At 44.1% G+C, this 20,560-nt stretch overlaps 2 protein-coding genes across 2 annotated transcripts; both read right to left on the bottom strand.

The window, feature by feature from the left end:
• Positions 1-363: 363 nt before the first annotated feature.
• TMEM165 (transmembrane protein 165) lies at positions 364-10,408 on the bottom strand. Its single transcript, XM_074155057.1, has 6 exons — positions 10,235-10,408; positions 8,590-8,815; positions 5,869-6,044; positions 4,859-5,041; positions 1,903-2,008; positions 364-440 (listed from the first exon to the last, which is right to left on the bottom strand). Exons 1-6 carry the CDS (start codon positions 10,406-10,408, stop codon positions 364-366), a joined length of 942 nt encoding a protein of 313 aa, XP_074011158.1.
• Positions 10,409-10,718: 310 nt separating this feature from the next.
• On the bottom strand, positions 10,719-18,484 carry SRD5A3 (steroid 5 alpha-reductase 3). Its single transcript, XM_074154830.1, has 5 exons — positions 18,255-18,484; positions 15,085-15,236; positions 14,452-14,646; positions 13,035-13,157; positions 10,719-12,496 (listed from the first exon to the last, which is right to left on the bottom strand). Exons 1-5 carry the CDS (start codon positions 18,449-18,451, stop codon positions 12,237-12,239), a joined length of 927 nt encoding a protein of 308 aa, XP_074010931.1. The 5' UTR covers positions 18,452-18,484; the 3' UTR covers positions 10,719-12,236.
• Between the last annotated feature and the right edge of the window lie 2,076 nt (positions 18,485-20,560).

Here is a 20,560-nt window from a genome sequence, read left to right as displayed (position 1 = left end):
AAGAGTCAGCTCTTGAAGAAAGAGGAAAAGTGGCCGTGTGTAACAGAGGGAGAAAAGAGGAAGCCTCAATACTCATTGAGAGCAGATCCTCAGAACTCAGCTGAGCCAGGTCCGGCAAGCAAGAAAACCAGGTAAATGCCACCAAGGGAGCAGGCACCACAGAGTAAACAAACCAGAAAATAAGCAGATCTCCACTGCAGAGGCTGTCCACAAACGCCTGTCCCATGAATCACCCGCTATAAAAAGTTCAGTGTCTCATCTTCAGTGCTTGTTTGACTACAATTCTGTACATTATATACAAAGATGCACAAGGACAGCTGCTTGATGCTTCCAATCCTTGCTCTTCTGCAGTGACGAAAAATTTTAAAAACCAGAGTCTGGACTTATAAATAGTGCAGAAAACGCAAATGCTAAGAAGACGATGCCTCCTATGATTGTCACTGAAAACAAAAAACAAACCAAAAAGAAATTAGATACTGATAGTTAAGTCACACTACAGGTTTTAACTTCTCTTTTTTTTAAATGTCCAATTCCCAAATAATCTTACTTTAAAATTTATGCTGCGAACACTGGACGTTGTTTCTAGCCCTGTGTCAGTAAGCCCATATGCCATCCCACCGTCTAACTGCATCTACAAGAATATATTCTGGTCCTTAAAGGAAGCTTTGTTTTACTCTTATTACTTTAGCTGGTATAAAACTGAGGCTGACACCTGCTGTTCGGTATTTGGCTGTAGGGGGGGAAATAAAATACAGTATTCCCACGCTGGGGCAAGCCATCAGTTAAGAGTGACATACCGATTAGCATTTTTTCCACAGTTTAAGTAACTATATTGAGAGAGACAGTATAAAAAACATTAACTGCCTGCAACAGCCACAATCTGCTGGGACAGTATTTCGGGAAAGCACCACTGTATTTGGACCATTCTTCTACTCTTCTCTAAACAAGCTAACGAGCTATTGGTCTAATCTAATAAGGCTACTCCTGTGGCGAAAGATCCACGTTGAGCTTATTAAAAGCATATGAAATCATCGTTAGATTAGCACCTCATCATCAGTTTCCTTGGCAAACACACGCAACCCAATGCAGGTTTCAGTTTTTGCACTGAAGTTGTTTTTTTTACAACCTCTGCAACTACAGAACAGATATTCTGAATGAACACTTCACAGTGTGAAGCAGCTTCACAGAATCCTTCCCAGGAGCGAGAAACCTCACTATGTCACAGGACTGACAGCTGACGCAAGCTGCAATCTAATCTGAGGAAAAACAAACAACTCAAGGTAACCTTACGGGTCCTTCCTGTTACAGATAGCAGGTATGATAAAAAAGAAATAATTAAAAACTACTCTGTGCGTGGCATAAAGCTTTTATATGGCTGGCATAACTTGTACATGTGCAGTTCTCTTGCTCACCTGAAGGCCTGCACTCAGAATTGTGACAGAATTTCTACTACCCACTGTCAGACAATACGTGTCCAGAATACTGCGTTTCCTTCTTCTGGTCTCCTGCAAGCGAGCTAATAGCAAAGCAAAACGTGCTCCACCTGTGTCCATCTTTAAGCATGGAGCTATAACACCCTTGACTCCTTAAATCTGAGCCAGTGAATTGTTAAGTTCAATTAAGGCCAGACCCCTCAGAAGCACCCCGTGCAGGGTGGTGGCACACGCTCGGACTCTGCCTGGCAGGAGGGACAGGCGGCCTGGGGAACAGCGAAGGGTCACCCCCTGACAAGGGGAGCTGACTACGGAGCAGTGGGAGGTGGGACAGAAGACACAGACTCAAAACAATGAAGTTTTTGGGTTTTCCAGAAGTTTTGAGAAACTCTGTTCTCAAGCATGTAGTCATTTATGCCAGAAATCTACCAGCATTAAGGTATTTTTCTTGGTTGGAGTTTTCACTTACCAGTTCTAACTGAAATTTTTTGTGCTATCATTCTTCCTCCAATAACTGCTAAACCAGTGCACAGGCAATGTCCCACTGTTCCTCCTACCGCCACGCCATAGGGGTCCTGAGGGAAAAACACAGAAAAGAAACATCAGCACAGTTGAAAACCCACTAGTCCTATGACAACCTCCTGCCATGAAGGAGCAATGCCTCGATTCCTTGGTTGCACAGTCAAGCATGGAAGACACTCTCTGGTGTTTGCTCTGCTCTGCTATCCATCACTGCCTTACAGACCAGAAAGAGCGTACACCAGCTAGCGAGACAGACTTAAACCTAAATCTGACTAATATAGGAGCATATGGCATGTTTCTACCAAGAAGCATCTTCAAGTCGTTAAATATAGATCCAGGAATCGCTCTGCTGTACTTAAACAATTAAGCAACCTCTAGAGGGAAGGTGGCAGCTGTTGAGGAACACGATATGCATCAGCTGGAAAAACACCAACCTAAATTATAAAGAAAGAGAAAAATAAATCCATGAACTGCAAACGAAAGCTTTTGGCAGCTAAAACACTCTGACTCCTTTGTCTAGTTTCACAAGCGTGTGCTCTTGTGCTCTCCAATCTTATCCCCCGAGTTATCCAAAGAGGGAAGTATGAAAAAATTTAAGCCCAGAGGATAACGAACTGTTTTTAAAGTTTATTGTTGCTGGCAGCTTTCACATCACTGCATAACAAGCAGCTACTCAATACGTGAACAACTCTTCTACGTAAAGACGTTTCTCAGATCTACTTACAAATTACACAGTTAAGGGCAGCATACGTATTGAACACCTCATAAAACAGAATAATTAGAAGCAGAAAACAATCTTTAATGACAGATAACAAAGGCAAGGTAGGAGCATGACTTTCTGCTGTACGAAGATGAATGAGGGAAATTGGAGCTGAATCTCCTGCACACCTCTGTAAGACTTTTAGCTGAGAGGAAAAAAAAAAAGCTGCTGCCATCACACAAGGAACGCATGAAATCTCTAACAGGCAAACAGCAAAACTAAGAAATGATATGGTATGAAGAAAAGACAACACTGACTGGCCAAAAGAAACAGAACCACCAGCAGATGAGAAAAGGTGGTGAGCATCAAGCAGAGGACAGGCAGGAAACCCCCTCAAGAAGTACAGGCTGGAAGCAGGGCTGTGCCAGCAGAACACACTTGCCTCCAGGATCGGGACCCAAAGTTCCCGGAAATCCTCATTTCCCTGTGGTCAGCAGTTACCTGTACAGCCCCCACTGGCAGGGGGTGGATCTCACCCCCCACCCCACTCCCTAGATCTGTCCCTGGAAGGTAACAAGTAACAGCGCAGCATCTCCAGGAGCAGAAGTGCTCAGACGCAGCAGCCGAGGCAAAGCCAGTCTAGTAGGACATTATGGAGCTTCCTTTTCTGTTTCCTTAAACAGATGAACAATTCTTATACACAGTAAACTACTGGGGTGTAAAGAATCACAGAATAAAATCAAGTTCTTAAGGACTGCTGTCAGGACTAGGTTCATGAAGACAGACTTAACTCATTCACCTGGTGTATGCACTCAGATAGCCAAATTATCACCCTTTTTTTTTTCCTCTAAAAGAGCCCTGTTGGTTTGTTGTGACAGGACAGACATTACTCACTTAATGAACAGTAACGTAGTGTTTTGTTTTCTTTTCATTGGAGAATGTATGGTCCCAGCTGACTTACCACACTACTCAAATTTCTGTAAAGATAATTTTTTTCCTCATAAGCACTTCTGTAGTACTCCTGCTATGTATCTTAGTACTTCACAAACAAAGATTCATCCAAAAATATTATGAAGCAAAGGAGTACAAAAGAATCCCACAGATAAAATGTATAAAGATCCAGATCATAATCATTCACTGATTTTGAAAGCCAAGACTAAGATGTCTTCAATTCATTTTTTGCAGTATTTGTTTTTGTAGCACTTATAAGAACAACATCCCACAGTCTTCAGCTGCAATGCTCAGCACTTCACAGATGAGATGGCAGAGCCTGATGGACACTTCCTAATGGGATACTCAGAAAATGCAAAGCAGAAATCAACCACCACCTGTGAAAAGATGGGCTTAAGGAACTTGCCTAGCACCATATAAAAACTTAGGAAGAGGCAGTAATGATTCCTCATTTTCCAACGTGGCATGTAACAACTGCCTGAACAATGAGATCACCCTCTTGTCCTGCTGTTCCCTGCCTCCTTAGCTCTAAGCACCTTCCCTGCACTGTAACAGAGACAAGGGGTTCCTACAGATTATAGACTCCTTCATACACAGCCCTGATTTATCCCCAGGGAATGTCTGAAAGTCCACTGAAAGAAGCAGGAGAGCTAGGGGGAAAATGTAAGTTATCTCAATGTATGAAAGAGCACAGGCAAGCTACTTATATTTATTAAAAGGTTGACTATAAGCCTTAATTTTCCTTTAAATATAATACAGTTATATACATTCCAATCATCATGCTCAACATAATTTACAGTATTACTTACTGCACAGCAGTTTAGAGTTCATTTTAGTTCTATACACTGTACTGTATTCACTTAAATTTTTAAAAAGTTGTCCTTAAGTTAGCTTTGATGGAGGTCTCTTTTTAAAGCTCCTGTGTTAAAACTACATGACCACACAGATTAAAGGAAAAGAGGTTCTGTAACATCTCTCAGCACTGTAACAAGAACAACTGTACTCAACTGCGTGATATAAAACAACTATTTCCAGAAATGTCCGTACAGTCCCGATCATGTAACAATAGTTTAAATAATACACAGAGCTTCAGTGCATTTATTTTCAGGTCTTGTCACAGCTGTAACACTAAGGCACAGCAAGGCAGCAGGTGTGAAGCTGGTACCTCCTGCAAGAGTATTTTGTCTCTCCGGCTTCTCTGTGGGCAAGCCAAAGAGGGCAGAAGAACAGCGGGGCATTCTACAACACTCACCTCTCTGGCGGCCAGGACTATGGTTGTTAATTGGGAACGATCACCCCATTCTGCTAAAAACGTTAAAGTGAAAGCTTGAACAAAGATTGGAGAAATAAAATGTAACCACTTCTTCTGAGGTATTGTGGTGCCTGGCCCCGATTCCACGTCTCCTGGCCCATTTAACAGTTTGGTTCTCTGGAGCTGTGGAGGACAAAAAAAACCACCCAACCATAAGATTAGAAATGTCATCTAAACAACTTAAATGAAATACTTAAACAGTAAAGCTAGCCATTTAGTACCTGGAATGTTATTAGCCACTGACCATTGCATTATCCATGTAATATTTGTATTAGACACCCTTTTAAAAAACTAGCTACATATATGCACACACATACGTGTGTATACATATACACACATATATATATACTTGTAACCACCTCTAACCTCCAGTTATTGTCCATCTTGTACGCTTGGACTTACGCAGCAGTGTCAGTAGGAATGACAACTGCTTTCTAACCACAGGTTTCCTATTTTTAAAGCAGGGATCCCCCTCTTCCCAAGTGGTGGCTCTCAAATTAGCATTTGATAAAATTAATGGGAAAAAAAAAAAATAAGATTAAGACTCCACACTATTCCTTGAAGCAGACCAGTATATTTAAAAAGTTATAACAATAACCTTTGCTACAACACTATTAACCTCAGCTTCAAAAAAGAAATAAAAAGCAGAGAAAAGAGTAAACTGTTGAGGACCTTTCTGCTAGTAATGCATTAAAAAACAACCAACCAACCAACCAAAAGGACTGTATGGAGAAAGTCCCTTTTTCCCTGAGAAGCCAGGCTTGCCACAGAACTGGAATAACCTGTTGAAACAGCCTCCAGGGGCCACTTCTGCCCCATTTACCACACATTTTCTGTGTCAGATTATCAATCAGACACAGCTGAACACCCCAGACATGCCAGTGCCCTTCTGCAGCTTCATGGCTGTAACTATTTCATCAGCCATAATTCACAGAAAGTTTAGGACTTACTTCCTCATCTTTTTTTTTAATTTCTGCTTGAACTTCCTCCAGCTCTTCCTGACCCTCATCTGGACTCATTTTCAAGCCTTCCCGAAGCATTCGGATGCCAAAAATTGCAAACAGTGCCGTTGACACATAGTATGTGTAAACACGAGGAATAACTGTGGTGGCATAGCCAAACAAAACTGAAAAGAAAACAAATGTATCATTTAAAAAAATAAGCATGAGGATCATAATTGTTTTTCCCACATCTAAGAAACGCTGGCTAGCAAAGTCTGCTATTCAAATATCCACCGATAAATATTGCGTCTTTTGTTAGTTTTATATAATTTTCTAATTTTTTTGGCGAGACACTCTAGAAACTCCAACTATTGCTGGTCATACCAGAGACTGAGGTCCATTAACACGCAGACAAGGCACACCAGCCAAAGTTGATGGGCTGCTATTCCCAAGAGCCAGCCCAAGCAACATTATCTTTCCCATCAAGGACTCTGCAAGTCCTGCCTTTCTCCAGTAAGCATTGAAACTATCGTCTGTATCGTTAGGTTAATTACATTTTTACATATGACAACATGTTGGAAAGCATCTCTTACCAGTAATTTCATTTATCAGATAAAGTTAGAATAAGATTTTCTACAAGTTAAATCTACTAGACATACCCACAAATCATCCAGCTGCACGAATCCATGTCTGTCTTCTTTTGCCAAGTGCAAATACCTGCACGTTGCTTTTCCCTTCTCTCCCACGCTCCCCACAAACACACAACGTGACCAGCTTTGATCTTCCTTTAATTTAAAAGCACCAATCCCCCTCAAAGACCAAAAAGCTACCTCCACGGTGCATCTACTTTTACGGGTATCGAAGACAATCAAACTAAGCCAACACTAGTTCTCAAAGAAGAAGAAAGACGTATCCAGGACAAAGTACTCGCTTCTTCACAAAGTAAGAAATTTTTGGACAAAAAAGGCCTGTATAAATGAGAGGAAATTAGAACTCCACATCTAACATTCAAGGCTGCTTGGACCACGCACTCACAACTGTTTCTGTTGGTTTACTCCACATCCAATTAGCTAAAAGGAAGCATATTACCGTGTGCATTTTCTTGCACACACTTCCTTGATTGAAAAATGCACTCAGAAGTTACTACATAATCTGGAAATTAATCCACACTGCCACTACCAAAACTGACACTATGAGACCAAAATTAATCAGGCTGTACTATCAGAAAACATGGCAAATACATATATAAACAACAGTTTTAGTTGCATAGCTAAATAAAAAGGGAGTTAAACTAAACTTCTTTTTAAAGACTGAAAATACTGAAGTAAACCAATGCCAGAAACTATATAAAAAGATACTATTTTATTTTTTTTTAGCATTACTTGCATATACAATCATAGAAATAATGAAATAATCAGAATGATAAGGCAGCTTGTTTTGTCATAAGGGTAGAGCTGTCTCTAAACACTGCTTGAAAAAAAAATCCCAAGTAGTGATCATTTGGAGCCAGTGAGTTTAAGTGAGCATGTTTTCATGAAATCAAGGTGGGAAAAAACCGCCTAGGAACTTCCAGACATGCTTGTATAAAACAAGGGCAGTAGAGAGATAAGAAGGAAAAAAAAAAAAAAAGGCTTCTTTCTAGAAAAGGAAGAAATAAGGAAGAAATAGTTGAACAGTTGGGAACTTCTAAACAGGAGGATAAAGCTGAAAAGAAAGCTTTCATAAAAAAGCAGCAAGAAAGACTTGAAGAAGACAGCATAGAAAATGGGAGAGTTGTGATGGGCAGGAGAAAAGAAATTGCAAGATTTACAGAATAATGCATCACCTGCAGTATTAAATAACATTAAATGAAGCAAGCAGTGCAGAAGTGGAAGAAGCATCAAATACTGTAATATTAAGTGAGTAATCGAAGAAACTCATACAATGCTATCATTACACACAGTGCAAATGGAAACTGCTCCAAGACTGCAGTAATAATTGCAGCAATGTATATAGCAATAGCTACAGATCCAAAAAACATTCATAGAAATGTTTGCCAAGAAGCCTGAAGCCAGTTAATCGTCTGTCTCCAATATACACATACACCAATAAATACCATTTCAATTATTTCTGAAACTGGTATAGTTAGAAATGAGCACACCTACAGAAAAACTTATGCTGCACCTGATATACCTGAAGGCTGCTCTACTTCACAGTCACTGCTATGTAAGCACCCACAGCTACAGGTTCCTCAAGTGCCACCCGACACCTCGCTCCTTCCCCAGCTCTTGGGTCTGCCAGCACCACCCATCCCAAAGGATCACAGCAGAACATCACCTTCCACTTACACAGCACAAATCCAAACAGCTACATGTACAGGGACAGAAGTCAGGCAAGGGAGATTTGTCATCGTATTAAGAATCTTTCGCCTTAGGAGGAAGAAGAGTAGTCACTCCCACATTCCCTTTGGGCATGCTAATTTAACAGCAGCTAAAAATAGAAAGGAAACTAGCGGCCCAAAAATCAAAAGAAGTGCTTAGGCTCCCAGTCCCATGCCTCTTCCTTAAACCCATAGCGAGGTCTAGGGAGTGCAAACACCTCATTACAGGTAAAAGCCATTCATTCAATCTGAGACATGTTTCCCAGGAAAACCTTCACACTCTCCTCAAAATAGAAAACTGCATATACCTACTACCTTCATTTTAATTTTAATTAAGGTTTATTGATACATAAAAAGAAAGGAGTGCTAACCTGATAAACATGTCATCAGTCCCAAGGCAAGCATAGCACCAGCCAGTACAGTCAAACGGTTGTACCGCATCGCCATGATGGCTGCAATGAAGAAGGTCTTATCCCCCAGCTCCGAGACGATGATGACCGATATAGCAGCCACAAATGCATGAATAAAGCCCAAATTAGTCTTGTCAGCTGATTCTTCGTTGACAATGTGAACTGGAGCAACTGGCGAGGACCCCTTCTGTAAGAGGGAGGGGAAAAAAACAACAACAAAAAAACCCCACTAGTTAATTATACTTGAATAGTTAGTTCGCAGAAGTACTGAGCCTTCTATTTCTCCTGTCATATCATACTGTGCAGTCTGACACTTTAAGTATATACCTCTCAAGCAGCATTAATGATCATTAACTAGTTACTGGCTGCCACCTACCTCAAATTGCTAGCTAGGCACTTAGCAAAAAGATCAGATTGTGCACTGATAATTAAAGCAATACTTCACTGTGCACACTACTACCAGAACATGAGAACCACTGTTGCAACAAAACACGGGGAAAGTTGCATTAATTCAGCTCCAATATTGCTCTCTTTACAATCCCTGGCTATTTACTTTATGACCTTGACCAAACAAGCAATTTTCTGATATAAATATTAAAAATTTAACTCTTCAAATTAAAATTGGGCAACTAGGACAGCTTAGCAGAAATACGAAGTCATTTCAAAAATTGTCAGAATCGCTTTCTTCCCTGCAGAATCTTTGCATCTCAGCCGCATCAAAACTTTACACAAGTTTTCATTAGCTTTTTTTGTACATGCTCTATGTTTGTCGAAAAATAGCTTTTAAGACTTTCCAGCGGTCAAACCAGACCAGCCAGACTCCAAATCTCACTTACTGAAGCGTTGACTTTTACAGAGGTTAAGATGCATGCAGTCAAAAGCCAGACCCAGAACGAGGAAGTCGATGTTCAGAGGCTTGACCAGAGAAAGCTTGTTGCAGCACATCCACCAGCAGAGACAGACTGCAACGTGTTTTAACACAGCCACTTCCCAGCATTCCACTTTCAGCCCCGCTGTATAAGTTTTGGGGGTTTGATATTTACAAGTTTCCATGCTCTCTACGGTACAGGGTGACTTCCCAGAGTTCCTTCATCTTTAGCAGTGCCGTAAATTTTTTTGTTTTGTTTTGTTTTGATATTTAAAACCCGGCATGCTCTTATGTGCTACATCAAGCCATATGTTAATACTTTTTTCAACCGTCTGTGTGCTCACCCGGTACTGGAATTCCCTAACCAAGAACACCACTTTAAAAAGTTTTAACCCCAAAAAAATTAAATATTGAGGAAAAAAACCTGGCAGGTCTTGAGTCACAACAAAGCTTGCTTCCATCTGCTTCTGTGAGGAAGACCTGGAGAGGTCGGTCTGCCCCCTCAGCATGCAAGCAAGCGGGGCACAAAAATACTTATCTGGTGGAAAAAAAAGCGTTAGACCCTTTTTCATCACGGACCTAAATTCCCCTCTTTTAGCAGAAAAAGGGAAATTTGCAGGGTTTTCCTTTGCTGTGGCCCTGCAGCTGTCCCTCTTTCTGCTAAGAGAGAGGAATTTCGGGGACCGTTGGCCTCTGAAAGGCGAGGCGCCCTGCAGGCCGGGCCCAGCCCCGCCTCACCTCAGCCCGCGGTTCGGCTCCCTGCGCCGCCGGCGCTGGCGGCGGCTCCTTCTTCCTTCCGGGCTCTTCCTCCGGAGCGGCGCTCAGCCCCGCCGGGGCGGTCAGCAGCAGGGCGGCCGCCAGCAGCAGCGCGGCGGCCCGCCGGAGCGGCGGCGGGGACGGCGGCGAGGCCATGGCGGCCGAGCGCGGTGCTGAGGGGAGGGCGGGGCGGCGCCCAAGCCCCTTCGAGGGGGCGGGGCAGCGCCACGGCGATTGGCTGCGGCCGCCCGGTGACGGCCGCCGCTGACAGATGTCCCGCCCCCAGCCCCGCCCCGCCGGACCCGGGCCGGTGAGACCGGCGGGACCCGGCGCCGACCCCCAGTGGGTCCCGGTGCGGACCCCCGGGGAGACCCGGCGAGGCCCATTCTGGGCACGCTGTGCCAAGTAATTGCTCCGGTTTTGCAAATATATAGCTCGGTTTTGAAAAATGACACAAAACGGAAATAGGAGGTGCAACAAACGGCTTTAATGAGATAATTCACAAGGCACACTGAATTCAGAGTACAAAAATACTTCTCAGATACAAAATAATACATGCACTTAAATAGAAAACACGCTGAGACAGCAGCATCCACGTGCCACATCGTGCAAACTGATCATTCGCTCCAGTATCATAAAAATGACCGAAACATTCACTGGTTCAGTGCAAAAAAGGATGTTCAGCCTGGAGAGGAGAAGGCTCCAGGAGAGACCTTACAGCCCCTTCCAGTGCCTACAGGAGGGACTCTTCATCGGGGAATCCAGTGATAGGACGAGGGGTAACGGTTTTAAACTGAGAGAGGGGAGATTTAGATGAGATATCAGGAAGAAATTCTTTACTGTGAGGGTGGTGAGGCACTGGAACAGGTTGCCCAGGGAAGTTGTGGATGCCCCATCCCTGGAGGTGTTCAAGACCAGGCTGGATGGGGCTTTGAGCAACCTGGTCTGGTTGGAGGTGTCCCTGCCCATGGCAGGGGGGTTGGAACTCAATGATCTTTAAGGTCCCTTCCAACCCAAACCATCCCATGATTCTATGAAAAAACCCACCCAGTGCTGAGTGACATCATCTCCCCAGTAAAGAATTTCTTTGCAGCACTTGTCAGGTACCGGTTTCCACGTGTTCTCTGCCTCGGCAACTCATTACACCCGCTCCCACGGGCTGTTTATAGACCTGTGTAGCCATGGTTGCGGCCACCCTGCGTAACTGTCCCCTCTAACACACGAGGGATTCCAACATCCTGCAATGAGGATGACAGAACCATCACCAAGAACATTAATGTTCTGCAAATTCTCTTCTACTGTCTCCCTAGACAGATGGCCTTCCATGATTTTCCCGGCTTAGGGATAAACAAGGAGTTTTCATCAACGAATACTGACTTTGGTGCAGAGGAGAGCAGGCAGAGAATGGGTCTGTTTATCTCCACTGCTGAGCATGAGTCATTCCTCCACCGCAGCTTTCTCCGCCGGTTGCTGTGCTCGCAGTCATAAAACAGCAGTCGGTTTAATTATCAACAGGGAAGCACAAAAGACAATACTCCATTTGCCTCCCTCTGAAGTGATTCAAAGAAGAGAGGCTAGGAAAAAAAATATACACTTAAATACTAGGCAAGGCATGAGATAGAGTATTTCGTGTGATTCCCTGCACCCTCCTTTCACTACACCCTTTCCACGTATATGCATTTTGGCTTGCTGCACAACAGCAAGTGTTTTATGCATAATTATAAACCAGAAAAGAGCTAATTAGCATCTCTTCAGTTTGGATTAAGGTCTTTGGCAAACCTTTTTTTAGCCCGTACGATATGCAGAGACCTCAACGTTTCCCACATTGGTAAACAGATGAGAATATCATTAAAATTATGTGGTTTTAAGCTAGAATTAGAGAAAATGTGCCATTTTACCTCGGCTTTAATAAACCGTAAATCTCTTATTCCCTTTATGGAAAACATTTTCCAGTTTTTTCTAAAGACGCCTTTGAAGAAATACTCTAGAAAACAAATGGTATAAATGCTCTCCGATGCTTTGGGTAGGAGCTGAAGTTTTTCTGATAGAACTCATGGCACAAAACAGCAGCCAGTGCCTGGTTGAAAAGAACGTACATCACTACACACCACCACGTCAGGTTGTGAAACCCAAGCGTGATGGCCATAGATACATATATCAGGAGCTCTGCAAAATAATGAGGGCAAGAAACTCTCTCAAACCAGTCCCCGAAAGGTACGCTGTGGCTCAGACTTACGACCTTTCCTGCAAGCAAACAGAAGGAAATCAGGTAAGAACAACATACATGAAATAAACTTTTATCTTCTAATCCCAATTACAGAACAAAAGGCTCATTAAGGTTATCATCATCATCCACCTCCATCTGATCTGGCAGCTTTGCACTTCTTAATGAAGTAAGATGCCACCTCTGGCTATTTGCACAAATACAGGGCAAGGAAACCTATTTTTAGCCCACATGGAGACAGAAGGGAGGTCCCCGAGGAGTGGCACAAGTGCTAAGCATTAGCACGTGGCTGTCCTTAGGACAGCAGAACCTAGACCTTTGTTTAAAAGTTCTATAAAGCTATATATACACAGACACAGAGACACACACACTCCCCACTCAACCATCCAATCTCGCTTCCAAACAGCCTCATTTCATCTACTGAAAGTCTTACAGAGAGCACCCCACTACAGGAACTGAAAAATACTTGTTTTAAGGTATTAGAAGCTACACAAGCTGATTGAAACAACCAGGAAAAAATTACCTAAGTAAATCGTTGGCAGAAAGGAAGCATCTTACCTGATTTACTTTTTCTAAGATTAGCTAGAATCACAAGACATCTGTGTTGGTGAAGAGAGGCCCAAACATACATCATAAGTCCTACAATGTGATACCAGCAGATCTGCACAGAAAGCTCTTTTCCTGCATGAAACACGTTTCATTAATATATGGCCAGGAAATACCTTCCCAAGCATCATCCCAAAACACTGTATCCATTTTTTAAATATTACTGTCTTATAAAATTCTAGGAGTGAGCCTCTAATCCCTTGAAAGATGCTTTTAAATCCTGCATCATTTAAGTGCTTAGATGGTAGTTTGTTTCTATTAACTGCTCTATACTAAAAATATCTAGATTTTAATCCAGTAGCTCGAGGTACAGCACGATGCACAACCAACACAGAATTGATAGATTAAGACCTCAATATTCAACACTGTTTGTAATTTTTACTGTCTTAATTAAAGATGTTGTCATGGCTCAGGTCAATGTATGAGTACACAGCTGTTTGTCTTGTTCACAGTGAGTGACATACATACATACATCGACACTCACAAAGTGTGAACCACTCAGGCCTTCAAAAAAAATTTATTAATTTACAAGCCAAGACACCATCCCTAAGAATCTACAAGATGTGAAAAGCAGAAGACAGGTCCAGAAAGAATAAAGGCTTTATCTAAACACAGGAGATCGGAGGGTTCTTTTAAAAAAAATTGTTGGATTAAACTAGAGCTGATGTGGCTGGAAGCGGTTAAAAACTTCACTAAAGTTACATACTTGGTAATGACCACCTTAGAAAAATCAGTCGTGGGAGAAGTGCTACAACCAGCCCGTGATTCATCTGTGCAGGGGAACAGCAGCTCAGCCTGTGAGACTCAGCGGAATGTGTTGGCAGAAATAAATCATATAATTCAAATTTCTGCTGTATTAACGGAGACACTACAGTAAGGGTAAGAAAAGAAAGACTGACTGATGCAAGGCAGAGCAGTGGCAAGTTCCCAACAGAAAACAAAGGTGGTGGTCTTGCAGAGTCACCTTACAGGAAAGCTTACAACAAAAAAACAAACTCCAGTTTGAGAAGTGAAGTTGTGTAGTGGCATCTGAGAACTGGTGCCTGTTACTGTCCTTCACAAAGCGTATGTACCTCAACACAAATCTGATTGGAAATGATCCTGAAAGTATCCGTATGAGATGTCTTTCAGGAAGTACCAGTGATGGCTAACATGAAAGCGTGAGTCAGTGTCTGTATAACGCTGGTTGATGATACAAAATACCAAAATCTAGTGACTTTGAACAATACCAGTAAGTATTTTTACGTCTCATCAGTTAACACACTTCTCACACAAGCGGCCATCTATGAAACCGAGTGAACCGTTTGCCACGATGGGAACAAATGGGAGGAAAAACGCATTCTTTGGAAATAACCAAGCAGGCCCTTACCATTCCTGATGTTAGTAGGCACTTGACATAGCACAGTTGAGCCGACGGCAATGTAGTAAGCAAGTCCAAAGCAATACTGCACGATATGAATGACTCCACTGGAAAACACGCTGGTCCAGAGGCATTCTGCAAGTCTCCGGCAGCTATGCAGCCAAAGCAGCAGGAGAACCAGGAACGCAGAGAAGTGCTCACAACCTGCTTGCAGATAAAAAATAGCAGCTTTGAGACAGACAGGAGCACTTTAACCCCAACAGTGTTTCAAAAAGGCTATTTTTTCCCCTCCCCACAGCAAAATTTTAACCTCAACTGGGTAAATATTTGTAGAATATGCACTGGGGAAAATATTTGTTGACCACAGCAAGATTACTTCTAGAAGGTGCTAATGGCCCTTTCTGCTAAAAGGACTGCTGAAAGCCATCATCTACATAAATTAGAAAAGCCATCATATACACAAATTAGAATGATTTCTACCTTGAATAATGACAAAGGGACTTGCTATTCCAGAGAAGTTCCTCAGAGCCTAGTTTAAAAGCAGCTGATGAAGTAGCACTTGAAAAATACAAATTCAGCACAGGATGGTAGTGCAGCTTTCTAACATTTATATGGCTGCACCATAACAGCTGGAATACTTGCCCGTGTCCTCGCTCTGAGAATCTCTGCCAAGAGCACGGTGCACGTGCTGAATCCATGATGGGAGTGACACTCCAAGGAACTCAGCTTGGAAAAGCCAGATCAGCAGAAAGCCGTTCCAGAGCACAGAAACCACATAAAAGTGAGTAAACCACCTGTGGGAACAAAAAGAGGCTTCATTAATGTTCTCATTGTTTCTTAGTTGGAAATGTAGCTGCAGGACAGGCTTGCCTGATGGTGAGTACGTTCCCTTTTGGCTCCCACATCAATAAGTAGACAACTCGGCGCTCCAGTGGCACCAAGCAGGAATAACCCTAATGCCTTCTTCCCCCAGCAAAATGCTGCCTGGAATAACCTCTAATTTAGCTTACCTTACTGACCATAGCTGCACTAAAGAGAAGAAAGTGTCAATCACGCATTGCAAAGGTATTCCTCAACACTTAGATAACTAATCATGACGTGCACAACTTTTTCTTTATAATTTACACCACTGAAAGCATTTCTAAATTAATGTTCTGGGCATTTCTGGGCTGTTGCGCCTAGCAGCACTCCCACTTTCCTTAGTTCTCGTGGATGCATTACATGACTTGTTAAAGTTCACAAATGACAAATGCAGACGGTAAAAGGCAATCAGAACTAATTAGTCAGCTGTTCACCAAAATATCTTGTCCCTCTGCAAATTCAAGGTCAATCATATAGAAAAAAAAGAGAGACCGCCAAAACTACTGGGTGACTACAAGACAAGACCACATGTGTTTTTTTTTAATAAAACAAAGTATCCCTCAACCTCATAATGCACTTATAAAAGCACATTATGCATTACTGAAATGCAATTATGGTCAAGACAGGTAACTGGATGGACTTAAATAGCCTTATGATATCCAGCTCAAACTAGGTGATGCAGTATTTCCTTTGCTTTTAAGGGTAGAACTCCTTTTGGCTATGAATAAAAATCAGGATCTCTGGAAACACCTGCGAAGTGATGAGAAGATGCTGACAGCCTTGTCTTGACAGTGTAACTATTGGTGCAAAACTAGGATATAACTGTATAGTCAGAGAAGACAATATTTCTCTGGAAACATGCAAACTATTCTTTTGGGGGAGTGCAGGGGTACAACACCCTTGCTTAGTGAAACTAAATAGAGTGACCCCCTCCCAAATCACCTTGGGTGACTCTCAACAGCAATACAGAGGCCAAGTCGGAGCCAAAGAGACAGCGAGCATCCCTGCATGCTCCACAGCACCTTGTCCATTAGCAGCTGGTATCCCCTTCGCATGATCCCTTCTCCTCATTAGTTCCTTCTCCTACCAAGCAGAGACAGCAACATTTGCTCTGCTGATTTGCAACAGCAGAAGTAAAATTTAGCCCCTCTCCTCTGTTTTCTGCTTCGAAGACAAAGAGAACTTGTATATTGATAAAAACTCCACCTCCAAGTGTCTTTCCTTGCTGTCCTGTTAACTCAGTAGACTTCTGTCTCATCGCTCACCAGAGAACTTTCTCCACATGCGTTGCTTTTTGCTACCAGCAGACAAACAAGCCCTTACAGCTTAGCAGAGACGTGCCCTGTGAGCGTTCAGCAATCCCAATTACGCTGGGGATGCATCTGGCCTACAGAGCAATCCAGCACTGCCGTGTCACCCCTCAAGGACACAAATGTTCAGTATTTGCCAAACGAACCTGAAACGAATCACAACACTTGACAAGATGGAACAGCAAAGTTAAAAACAAGCCCAGGCTAGCAAAAATACAGTGCTTATTAGGAAACAAGAGGCAGATGAATGGAAACACAAAATGCTTCAATGGCTAATTTCAAGATCCTCTCAGTTCTTTTAGCTGGCAAGGTTATGGGTTCACTACTCAAGCAACCGAATTGCTTTGTAGATGTTGAGAGCCCAAGACCAATTCCCTGAAAAAGCCACCTTCTTCAGACACCATCTTCCCCAAAAAGAGGTGGTGGGAAACTTCTGTTGGAGAAAGGTCAACTCCAACGAGATCCTACCTTCAGAAGGTGGCACTTCGCAGTACACAGCAATTAAGACAAAGCCTTAACGAGCCCTTATTTTTGCTGAGGGTACCACAGAGCTTAAACACATCCCTGGGTATTTTCTGTAACCAGAAGCCTGATAACCAAGACACTATATTACAACCTTTCCATGAATAATAACATGCTGTGTCACAAAATTTTTTTAACACTTGTTTTGCAAGCTACGCATATAAAATATGTCAGTGCTAACAAGATCGTTACAATGGGGGTGATCGGATCTTTGGGTTAAGTAGCCACCCAGTCTTGTCCTGCTGGCCAGGCAAGAGTCTGTCATGCTTAAGTCCAAATCAAAGGCTAGTTCTAGTCATGAATCTCGAATTATCAAATACGATGAAATCCCAGTAACAAACAGAAAGCTGTAAAGGGGTTTCCCCCCCCCCCCCTTTCATCCTATTAAACATCGGTAAGAGATGTGTTTGGGTAACACAGCTGTTCTTTTGCCTTATTACAGAATCATAGAACGGTCGGGATAGGAAGGGACCTCTGGAGATCATCCAGTCCCACCCTCCCGTGAAAGCAGGGTCACCTGGAGCAGGTTGGACAGGAAAGTATCCAGGTGGGTTTTGAATATCTCCAGAGAAGGAGGCTCCACACCCTCTCTGGGCAGTCTGTTCCAGGGCTCTGGCACCGTCAAAGTAAAGAAGCTTTTCCTCATGTTGAGACGGAATTTCCTGTGCTCCAGCTTGTGCCCGTTCCCCCTTGTCCCATCAGCAGGCTCTATTGAGAAGAGGCTGGCCCCATCCTTAGAGACTATTCACGCCGAGTCCTGACCGTTATGTTATTAGTATGCTAAGTCACATTTTAAAAAGGATTTAAAAAAATCCTTGAAGGAGGAAGACGACTGAAAATCGGTTTAAGCCAGTAAACCTGTGGTACATTTGCATAGTCTCACTCAGGAGTCCATACTCCCAGGTCCCTCACCTCAGCCTTGCAGGAAAGAAAGGCTGGTTCTGCAGACACTGGGATTCAAGGGAATTAGGTTTTTGTTCCAATCTGGGAGAGGCAGAGCTCGGTACGACCGCCGTCCCTACGCTTCCCGCTTCGCCGGCTGCCGAAGCAGAGCCCCGCTCCCACAGGGGAGCAGAAATGGCGGCGGGGGCCCGCCCTCCGCGCCGCCCTCTCCCTCACCTCTTGGGCACCTGGAGGAGGCGCAGCCAGGCCGGGCCCTGCCCCCAGCCGCCCTTCGTCTTCCCGTAGCGGATGAGATCCTGGAAGAGGCCGGAGACGAAGCCGCCGGGCTGCCCAGCTCGCCACAGCAGCAGCAGGAGGGCCGCCAGGAAGGCGGCGGCCAGCAGGGCCCAGGCGGCGGCCAGCACCGCCGCCATGGCCGCGGCCCCGGCCCCGCCGCAGGCCCGCCCCGCTCCGCCCACCGCGGGCACGGCTGCGGCGCTTCCCCTTTTCCTTCCCCTTCCTCTCCTCCCCCTGGGGACCGTGGAGTGCGGGAGCTGTGGCCGCTGAGGCGGGGGACTGTGTTTATGCCGTTACCGAGTTCATCGCTGGCTCCATGGCCGCTTTCCGTCCCGGTTCCGCGGCCGAGGGGAGGTGCCGGGGGTTTAGCGGCGCCGGGGAGAAGCAAAGCCGCTGGTCACGCCGTGGCCTCGCCCGGTAGTCCCCGGAACACCCCCGCCCCTGGTGAGACCCCACCTGCAGTGCTTCGTCCAGCTCTGGGGGCCCCAACATCAGAAGGACATGGAGCTGTTGGAGCAGGTCCAGAGGAGGCCACAAAGATGCTCAGAGGGATGGAGTACCTCTGCTGTGAGGACAGGCTGAGAGAGCTGGGGGGATTCAGCCTGGAGAAGAGAAGGCACCGTGAGACCTTATAGCCCCTTCCAGTACCTAAACGGGCTCCAGGAGAGATGGGGAGCAGAGGAACAGAGCATGTAGTGATAGTATGAGAGCTAGTGGCTTCAAACACGAAGAGGGTAGATTGAGATTAGATTTCAGGAAGAAATTTTTCCCTCTGAGGGTGGTGAGACACTGGCACAGGTTGCCCAGAGAAGTTGTGGAGGCCTCATCCCTGGAAGTGTTCAAGGTCAGGCTGGATGCGGCTTTGAGCAACCTCGTCTGGTGGGAGGTGTCCCTGCCCATGGCAGAGGAGTTGGAACTAGATGATCTTTAAGCTCCAATACAACCCAACCCATTCTGTGACAAGAAAGGAAAGATGTTTCTTGCCTTCCTTGTGCCCTGAGAAATCAAGAAGCCAACCAGCTTGGCACCAAAGGGAGAGAGTTCTCTGGGACCCCCAGGGAATGACCCCCTGCCTGCATCCCTCCCCCATGCGTGTGGGGATGTGGGTCGAGTCTTCCCTTCATAAGAGAGACCTAAGTATGACTTGGCTGGCATTCAGGTGCTGAGTTATCTGACCAAATATCACTGAGTCAACTGTCTGACTCGCTGCCTTTGAGGAGACACTGAAAGGTATTTCAAATTTTTCATGATACATATGACAAAAGCAATGATGTTTAGTGTGGGCATAGTTACGCTAGTACTTATTAATGCTCTAGAGTAAAATAACATTTTAAGTCAGGATTCTCAAGAAAAAATAATTGGACTGTATTTCCAAGTCTTTAAATACAGGACAACCTAATTTGATTAGTCTTTAGTGCTACTTCAAACCATCATGAAAGCAGTAGATTAAGAGAATAAAGCAATGGCCAACACCTTGCAGCTCACTGATGTACACACAGGATTTTAACTTCAGGAGGAACTTCTGTCGATAGGGATACGCTTCCCACAAGGCTGATGTGGCTGCCTTTATCGTGGTATCTCCCAAGGTACTTTTAAAGGTGTGGATGACTTTTTCCCATGTGGTATTGAATTATGTATGGGTACTTTAATTGCATCCCAACCAGCTACCAAACCCACATCGTGTCTCTTTTTTTTTGGTGTAGATCAGGCTTGATTGAAAGAAAATTTTTAAATTTTACCAATGTACTTTCTTAAACAGAGGTAGAAACCCTGTCAGTGAGTCCCACCAAGCAGCACACGCTCAGCCAAAGCACTCATGACATCAGTAACATTGCTTTGGGAAAAAGTAGTTGGAGCTCAAATCAGCAAGAGGTATCTGGTGATTTTTAGGTAGGAGAGCTGAGCTTTCCTTACCTACCAGCTCTGTCACCTGCATGACGGCGCAGGATTAACTCCTGAATTGGCGGCACACAATTAAGAGGCAAATCTCCTAGGACGGCAGCATGCAAGCCAAGGGAGTAGGGGGTTGACACTGGTTTTAAAGCATTTTTAAAAATACGCTGCAGATTCTCCTGGTGGAAATGGTCTGACCCTTAAAGAGGGTCCTTCCTTTGTCTGAACAGTAAACTTTTAAAACTTAAAATAGCTTTGCTTGGTAATTTTGCTGGCCAGTGTGGATATCATTTTCATGAAATCATGGTCTGAAGACTCCTGGCTGGGTGTGTGGCATGGCCCAGCACCGTAGT

Source organism: Numenius arquata, chromosome 10 (genome assembly GCF_964106895.1).
Source record: "Numenius arquata chromosome 10, bNumArq3.hap1.1, whole genome shotgun sequence".
Classification (NCBI taxonomy): Eukaryota; Metazoa; Chordata; class Aves; order Charadriiformes; family Scolopacidae; genus Numenius; species Numenius arquata.
This window is presented reverse-complemented; position numbering and strand designations above follow the sequence as displayed.

Coding starts and splice junctions, on each gene's coding strand:
- TMEM165 (XM_074155057.1), bottom strand. CDS start 10,408: ATGGCCTCGCCGCCGTCCCCGCCGCCGCTCCGGCGGGCCGCCGCGCTG. Junction 6,045..8,589: donor ACTGATGACATGTTTATCAG/GTTAGCACTCCT, acceptor TTTTCTTTTCAG/TTTTGTTTGGCTATGCCACC. Junction 5,042..5,868: donor TTAAAAAAAAAGATGAGGAA/GTAAGTCCTAAA, acceptor TGTCCTCCACAG/CTCCAGAGAACCAAACTGTT.
- SRD5A3 (XM_074154830.1), bottom strand. CDS start 18,451: ATGGCGGCGGTGCTGGCCGCCGCCTGGGCCCTGCTGGCCGCCGCCTTC. Junction 13,158..14,451: donor GCCTACTAACATCAGGAATG/GTAAGGGCCTGC, acceptor TGTTTCATGCAG/GAAAAGAGCTTTCTGTGCAG. Junction 12,497..13,034: donor TCTTAGAAAAAGTAAATCAG/GTAAGATGCTTC, acceptor GTTTGCTTGCAG/GAAAGGTCGTAAGTCTGAGC.